The sequence below is a fragment of the Monopterus albus genome, unplaced genomic scaffold (genome assembly GCF_001952655.1).
Source record: "Monopterus albus unplaced genomic scaffold, M_albus_1.0 scaffold110.1, whole genome shotgun sequence".
Taxonomy (NCBI): Eukaryota; Metazoa; Chordata; class Actinopteri; order Synbranchiformes; family Synbranchidae; genus Monopterus; species Monopterus albus.
Genome location: NW_018127990.1, coordinates 341,814 through 350,404, shown reverse-complemented (window position 1 = coordinate 350,404; position 8,591 = coordinate 341,814). Strand labels below are relative to the sequence as shown.

The following is an 8,591-nucleotide window of genomic DNA, read 5'->3' as shown; positions in this document are numbered from 1 at the left end:
GTGTGTATATGTATATGTGTATATATAACACATACAAAGCAGTGAAAGCTGTTTAAATTAATTAAACCTAGTCTTAACTATGACCGATTATAATATAGCCATATCTATTACGCGCGTTAGTTTGTACATTTCCAGACTAGCTTTGCAAAGTTAGTTCCATTGGCAAATTGATTCTATATAAATGCGGATGCCATTTCAGCTTTATTGGCCATTCGACTCCGGTACAGAGGCTCTCATTTCATTATCTTAATTTTAAAAATTAAAAGCATTACAAACACATACAAAAAGTACACATATTATATTCATGTATTAATGTTATTTTGGAGTGGGCAAGTACAAATGATGAAATCATTAAACCATATCCCTGTATTCCACTATACTGTCCCTGTTTCAAAGTGTATTTTCCATGGATTGACTGAACATAAATGTTTGTATTTTCGAACCTCAACTGTTGCCTCCACGGCCTTTTTGAAAAGCTACTAAACTGTAGAGAGGTATTGTTTGCAAAAATAAAATGTGAAGGGTCGGTCATTTTAACAAGTAAATTAGCTACGGGGATTGTTCAGTAAGTAGTGAGTTAGCAGTAATGGTAGTGGTGGGAGTGATAGTGTTAGCAAATGATTGCGTAATGTAAGGTGTCTTTATATTTTGGCTCCCTAGCCCCATGGTTTTAAATAAATTCCAAGTGACCATAAATGCAACATCGTCTGACGTAGACGTCCAAATGAATACGTTTGATTGGCCAATAATTTTATTATAAAAAGAGAACTGGCCAATCGGTGAAGTCCTTCTTGGTCGTTGACAGCAACCAACGTACACAATTTAACATCCAGGAACTGGTGTATTGTCTCGTAGGGGGGTTAGTCTAGAGCTGGACAAAACTACTCATCAAATCATAAATTGTGCAATATTCGTATGTTTTTGTTTTTATAAGGTTGTCGGTAAACGTGGCGCTGTCTGTAAATATTTTGCTGGCATGAATCTCGGGTGAGTCTGCTGTTTCAAATGAGCAATAGCTAACTCAGCTAACGTTTGAATGTGTCGCAGCGCAATATAATATGGATGTGTATTGTGTATTTGTGTAACCGGTCGCCTTTAATTATTATACCCCGGTTACATTTGCATCTAAATAGATGCAAATACACAATACAATAAACAACAAACGTTTTTGTAAAACGCGAAACATAACTAGACATACATGCATAGTGCAGATATTAACGTTATAGTGTCTACTGTTTATTGTAGGCTACATAGTCAACAAGAGATAAAGGCGAAACAACAGAGCTGTAAATATTAATGTAACTAGAGTTTCTGCACTAAAGAAAATTAAAGTCATTCTGGGTTTAGACTTAAAACAAACAACAACAGCATGTTGAAACTCTAAAGTGTTCGGATAAAAGGTTCCGTTTTTTAGATGTGATTGTGTGATTTGTTTAAAATGACAGACTGTTTATGTAAAAATGGATGAAAGCTGTGAACCTTTAGTCAAGGACAGTCAGTATGTTAGCACCGGATACAGCACCAACTTAGCACTAAATCACAGACCTGTCTGTTTAGTTCAGTTCATCATGGCCCCACAAGAGGAAATTAATTGTGAAGCAAGGCAGCATTAAACACAATAACACATCAACACAATAAGACAACTGAAGACATTTAAAGAGTGGTACTTTACAAGCAGTACAGAATACTTTTGCAGTCTGTTTACTATTTTCATGTGATTGTGTTTTTTCATATGCCACGATATACAGTATATATATTTTTTGCAAACAGAGATGGGCTGCTGTTCGAACTTGAAAATGGAAAACCCAAGTTGATTTTACTCAGTCATGGTGAGACCTGTCAGCCTTTATGTCTTTTCCATGGAACGTTCACTCACTTGTTGATATTCTGATTTGGTGCTTTTAGTTAAAGACTTAATTTATTAAATAGAGCTTTGCTAAAATGACAAGTTAATTAATCAGTTAGTTGCATGACAGCAAATGAATCAATGACAATTTTGACAATAGACATTGGTTTTAGTGTAGTTTTTTAAGTTAAACGGTATTTTATATATGTACAGTGAGTCTGGCGAATTGTTTCATGCACATTACTTTTATATAAGTTACATACTATTATTGTAAAAATAGCTTTTAAGTAGGATATTTCATTGTTTTCAAATGAATGACTAATACCTTTTAGTTGATTTTGATAAGATCCAACCATCATATCCACACAGGTTATTAAAAAGCGTTGTAAAGGTGTAAACCTTAAAAATAAATGTAAATGGTTGTTGGGCTCATATAGACATCAGGTTTTGCCTTATTTTAAACCAACAGAGCTATTAGTGAGTATAAACCTGTGTGTAATATTTGTGGCTGATCACTGTCACATTCCACCGCAGGTGTTGAGAAGAATCCAGCCAAGGTAGGAATTATTATTACATTTCTACACATAAAACCACCTGGAAGTCCACATACATTTGAACACATATTGCTGTGTACTGCACAAGTTTATATTTCTATTAGACAATAATGTTGATAGGCAAAAAATAAAACTACCCTGGTTCCATCCCTCAGAGTTTTGTCTGACTTAATTTAACTTCATTCCAGCAGCTGTCCTTCAGGCCCAGAGCGGCTAACATCCTTAGCTCCAGGCAGCCTTCCTGTGTGGAGGAGGTGCAGGAGGAGCATCCAGCCTGGCAGCAGGCAGGGAGGCACAGAGAGGCCAGGAGCAAGGCAGAAGGAACAGCCACCTCTTTCACCTGCAACACCGCCTCCACTGAGGGGAGGAGCACCAGACTCACGTTATCCAAGACACATGACCATAACAAAGGACCCAAGGTGAGTGTCATGGTGCATCCCATTTGTTTGCTTCACTGATTAGACATTATCATCTGGTTATCCTCTGATTGGACATTAAACTGCTCTGCCTCTGTGTGTATGCTCAAGGTGAAGCCAGAGAGACACAAATACAACACTACCGTTTACTCCCAGAGAGCCAATGGGAAAACAGGACAGCCTCAGACCAGTGGGGCACGAGGCAGTGCTAAGACCAGACTAAAGGACACACTGGTCAGTGGGGAAACAGGATCGAAGGACGACGTGGTGTGTCTGACCCAAGAGCAGCAGCAACAGATCCTCAGCTCTGTCCAGGCCTCCAGCAATGGCCAACACCCACCTGAGGACCACAGAACCAAAGGTCTTAGTAGTAATGGTAGTATTGTGTTAACACTGATTGTAGTATCCTAACAAGAACTGCAGCACACAGAGAACTCCTGCACATTGCAAACAGACACAAAGGTGGCAAAAATCCACTAACAGTATTAATACAAATTAGGATTGTTTCTGATGAGCCAACAATTTATTTATTACATGTAGAAAAACAGACTTTTCCTTCTTGTCGGTATTATGTTAAACCTCATGTCTTTTCCTCTGTCCAATCAAACAGACTCACAATCTGGCTCCGTGCTGAATGGTGAAGGAGAAAAGAATACACAGGAAGACAGAGGAGGGGAAGCGATAAAGAAGGGAGAAAGAGGAATAACTGATACAACAGGAAGTTCACAGGACAAGGACAGCAGGTGAGGTGTCACCAAAACGGGCGTTTCTTTAACATGTCTGTGTTGCTGACGAAGAAACCATTTAACCTTTTCTTTAGCTGAGCAAATGTACAGGGATGTAGAAATTCAGCTGAATGTCTTATCTCCAGAGGGTCTTTCAGGGGGGTCTGTCATAGAATTTAAAGCTTCTGGTATTAGATCACAGTAAATATAATCAAACAGTGATCAGGGTCAGAGGTCACAGACCATTAGGACCAGTTGGACTTGACTTCTGTATCATATACTTTACTGTTGTAAACACTGCAGGTGTTTGGTTTTCAGTGTCATTTACAGGCCTTGTGCTGCTGCACCCTAACTCTATTCTCTAGGAGAAGTGGATGGGGACAAAACAAGCTTAAAAGCTTATTAACAAGAAACATTATGATAGTTTTCTGGTTTGGAGATAATTAGTTTTACAATTTGCACATTTGGTTCAACAGTACTGTCAGCAGTTCTAGAGCAGGTTGGGTCGATTATAATTCCACATTGCATAGATGTTTTTACAAGTCTGTATTTATAAAATGCTAGTTAAAAGTAGACTGTGGTTGCTATTGGTCAGGTTGTCTGGATGTTTGTTCAGCTGGTTGGAAGAGCGACATTTGGACAGAGCAGCTATCAACGCCAAGAAGGCTCAGTGGAGGAAAGAACTAGGTACACACACACAACCATTTTAAAACTAATCCAGATTTATGTGAATTCTAATGACTTCTTCCAGCTTTTACAGTTTATCTTAGGTTTAAGGCACATTTGCTGTTTAGTTCAGTGTTTCCAGCAGCAGCAGACAAACTCTGATAAACCCAGTGTACGCTACCCCCCCCAGTACCAAACAACAGAGACAAGTGACAAGGTGGTGAAGAAAGTGAAATATCTAGCAGCAGAAGAGCCAGATATTTTTCTCAGGAGTAAGTGGAGACCAAAACAGAGTTAGGATAGTGAATACTGGGCTTACATTTAACAAGTGGACACAAGCTTACAAACTAAAATGTTTGTTCAATTCCTTTATATTTTTTGCCTTAATTAACTGGTCTCCAAATCCTCACCAGAACATGCTTAAAAAGTCACAGAGGTAATCCATACCCCAACCTAAACACAAGCCTTATTCTGAATGTATAATCCCACACAAATTCCCAACCTTTTCTGCTAGATGCACTGTTGAGAATCTCACTGCTAGTGTTTGACATTTTTTGGCTATATTATTAATCAGAAATTACAAGGTACAATTGACAATAACATCTATGTACAGCTTTATTAAAATTATTCTGACAATTGAAATAATATTCTGGTTTTGTGTGTCTGTCTGTAGATGAGCAAGTGGCACTGAAGCAGCGTTCGGCCCCTGGCAGGCTCCAGGTATGGCACATATTTCACCACCAATCTCTAGAGTTTCACTTGGCTGGTTGTTTTTATCAGCGTGGCAAAACTCAGGTCCAATTTTATTCATACAGCCTGATATCAAAAATCACCTCAATTTGCCTCAAGGGCCTTAACAAACTGTACAGCATATGAGGTGACTGCAGTTTTGATTACATCCAAAAACAGAATACTAAGCTAACAGCAAACTAAAATGCAGTGCTGATAACTTGTGTCCACCGAACAGTTATTCTGACACGTGTGTTTCTCTGATTTTGGTTGAATTGCACCGTGTAATGGTGTAATCTACTCTAAGTGCTACTTAGAGTAGATTAGTATTAGTTAAAGTCATTATTAGGTGCCATAGGTTCCAGTTACTACAGACAACAGACCATAGTTGAAGCAGAGAGGCACTTTTTCATTGTGTGCTTTTCCCATGGAGGCTGATTTTGCATGGGAGAGAAAATGTTGCAACATGTCTGGAGATTGTTTTGGATATTTTTTCAACAGTCAAGAACGAAACATGTTTGCTGATGTATTCCGTGGTTGTCATTTTAACTAAAGGTCAGAAATCAAAACATGATGTACAGTGTGCAGTTTATGAAACCTGTAATTCAGCTCGAGATCATCAAATGGTGTTTTTCCATCAGCACGGGTCTGCCCACTTGAACCATGCGGAGCTGGGGAGGCACGGGTTGGCCTCCGTTTTCATCTGTTCCTAGCTGCAGGGTGTAATCATGCTGATTCGGGCTCAGCCAGCCCTGTTTCTACCCAGAGCCGAATGGGGCCGAGCTCTGCCTTCAGCACAGCTGGCTGAAACGTGGCACCACAGGAAAGTCCCTTTACATTGAGCATCGACTTTTTATGTGTTAACTTCATTGCAGTAAGATTTGAAAGTGGAGCTTTTTACTTGGTCTTCTGATGAGGGGTTAAAATAATGCCTAGCACCAAGGGCTCCATGTCGCAAGCTAGTAACATCACACCAACACTCAGACTTGTGTGTCCCATCTTGGCAGCTTGTGCTGCCTCCATGTGATCAAAATGTGGAAGACAATGTGTTATATGGTGCACTGGAAACACAACCCTGCTGACTCAAGAGCAGCTCAGCATGGCTGCGCTTGGCAGGGCTCACCCGTCCCGATGAATAAAAACACCAAAGCATATGAATTGATTACAGATTGACAAAGCACAAACACATTTCTTTTCATAAAATATTTCAGTCTGTGCGTGTGTGTGTGTGTGTGTGTGTGTGTGTGTGTGTGTGTGTGTATATTTCAGGCTGAAGAGGAAACAGAAAGTGTGTTTTCAGTTCAGAGCTCTATCAGCCTCAGAGAGCAGCCTGCAGCCATCAGATCCAGCCTCAAACTCGGGGTAAATCTGACCTGTTAACAGTCTGAGCTGCACATCTGAACACTGCAGCTTTCCACCCTGTAATTTGACTTTTCATCTATGTCAACACAAAGATGCTGAAGCTTAGATGACAAATACTAACATAGCACATGGACAACAGGGAGAGAATGATCTTGATACAGTAACTGTTCATTTCTCCACACTGTTGATACCGTGACACTTTTCCTGTTTGTCAACAGGAAAGAAAAATTTTGCTTCTGTGCTTTACGTATATGAATCAAGTGTGAACTGTGTTGATTTGTAGGAGGTCACGCCAATGGAGGAAGTGCTGAGTGCTGAGAGGAGGAAGGAGCAGAGGAAGCACTGGCTGGAGGAGCTAGACCGACAGAAGGAGGAGACGGCTGAACGCAGGAGGCAAGAGAAACTGCTCCAGAGCCAGGTACAGTAGAGACACAACAAACTAGACATGTACAGCAGAGACATGATAGAAACAAGACAGGCATGGTAGTGACAGAATAGAAACAAGACCCACGGTAGAGACTCAGTAGAAACCGGACAGGTGCAGTAGATACTCAGAGACCAGATAGGTATAGTAGAGATGTAGCAGTATGAACAGGCAGATTTAGTGGATCATAAGTAATTAATCATGTTAGTTACTGCTGTGTTTCATGTCCTTATTGGCCCCATGATCATGTGACCTTTATGTTTAATGTGTCCCGGCAGACGGAGGACCATGAGCTCTGGGCCACACACTTTGAATCGCTGCAGAGGAGGCCTGCTGTTCACACCACAGCTCTGTCAACTCTGCCACCAGCTCCATCCAGAGGCTCTGAACGAGGAGAGTGGGAACCCTTATCCAGACTGTCCTTGGTCGGGGAAGCAGAAAGTAGCTGTGGAGCAGAGAGTGTTGCTGGTGCTAGTGTGGACACAACCAGTGGGTACCAGACCAGAGCCAGGTAGGAGGGAGGGGTGACAAATTAGAAGGCAACAGGTACAAGTGGGTCGATGGATGTAACTTTGGAAAAATTATTTTACCAGGTTATGGATGTGGCTGTAAAATCAAACATGATTTTCTGTTGATGGCTCTTGAGTATTGGGCCACCGGCAGATGACCTGCCATCCCCGCTGTGTTGTCATGCTGCAGAATGAATTTCAACAGATCAGTGTCCTGATGACACAGAGAAACTGATACAAATCTAAATCTGTACTTCAGATTTTGTGTAAATATGTGTGTACTTAACACACCTTTTGTACAGCAGTGTATGTGAATAAATGTTTATTGTATTTCTTACTTTTTTTCTCGTTTTTCGTCCAGCTATCTGCGGACCATGACGGCCCTGCTAGACCCTGCCCAGATAGAGGAAAGAGAGAGGAGGAGGCTTAAACAGCTGGAGCAGCAAGTAGGAGGAGGAGAGGGTGGAACACTGGGAGGGAGAAGTACATTTAGGGAAGCTAAGTTCTAAATATTTAAGTCTCTCTCCTCCTCCTGTGTTGTCCACCAGCGAGCGATCGAGGCCCAGGTGGAGGAGCGGCGGCAGCAGAGGGAGCGAGAAGAGGTGAGGAGGAGAGAAGAGGAAGAGGAAGAAGAGAGGAGGGTGGCGCTGGAGAGGGAGATGCTGCAGAGACAGTATGAGTGGGACTCAAAGAGGGAGTGGCACAAGGTCAGAGAACAACACCTACAGGTGAGCTAACTGTACACGATTCTTCAGAAAAGTAATTTTCTCCACACCATCACTGAGTGTATTTTCTGATAAATGCAGAATCTTTTACTGAATTTTTCTGTATGGCAGTTGTATATAGTTGCTTTTAATGCATATGTGTGTCCTCCAGCAGCTAAACAATCAGGCAGAGCAGCCAAAGGAGACACTGAAGCCAAGTGGTGAGTAGAGATTAGTGCAATAAATGTCCTAATATTCTGACCCTCTCATGCATGTAACTGGGGAGGACAAAAATATAGAGACACCTCTGAATATAATGTAGTCTAGTACAACACCACCTTTAACTATGACCTCAATAATAAACATACAATTGAAATGAAGAACTGACTAAATCTTCTTTCTTTACATTTTCTTTTTTGTTATTACATTTGTTTCTACTTGCTGTTTTTAAGTGCCTTTAGATTTTGTGTTATTATTTATCTGCCTTATATTTCACCTTGTATTGTTTGACATTGTGGAGCAAAGTAAGAATTTCATTGTACAGGGAAACACGGTTCCTTACTGTGCACATGACAATAAAAACTTTGAGTGGTGTGTGTGTGTGTGTGCGCTCAGCAGTTACCAGACATTGTGACTGTTTGGAGGAGGAGGAGGTC

At 40.9% G+C, this 8,591-nt stretch overlaps 1 protein-coding gene across 1 annotated transcript in view; it reads left to right on the top strand.

Annotated features, from left to right (window-relative positions):
• The first annotated feature begins 332 nt into the window (after positions 1 to 332).
• Positions 333 to 8,591, top strand: part of ccdc66 (coiled-coil domain containing 66) — a 12,546-nt gene continuing 4,287 nt past the window's right edge. The window contains 16 exon segments of the mRNA XM_020611172.1: positions 333 to 987; positions 1,771 to 1,829; positions 2,381 to 2,403; positions 2,592 to 2,819; positions 2,928 to 3,177; positions 3,427 to 3,559; positions 4,137 to 4,237; positions 4,240 to 4,479; positions 4,881 to 4,927; positions 6,206 to 6,298; positions 6,582 to 6,716; positions 7,001 to 7,233; positions 7,593 to 7,677; positions 7,780 to 7,959; positions 8,108 to 8,156; positions 8,551 to 8,588. Coding sequence (XP_020466828.1) covers positions 977 to 987; positions 1,771 to 1,829; positions 2,381 to 2,403; positions 2,592 to 2,819; positions 2,928 to 3,177; positions 3,427 to 3,559; positions 4,137 to 4,237; positions 4,240 to 4,479; positions 4,881 to 4,927; positions 6,206 to 6,298; positions 6,582 to 6,716; positions 7,001 to 7,233; positions 7,593 to 7,677; positions 7,780 to 7,959; positions 8,108 to 8,156; positions 8,551 to 8,588 — 1,905 coding nt within the window. The 5' untranslated portion in view covers positions 333 to 976.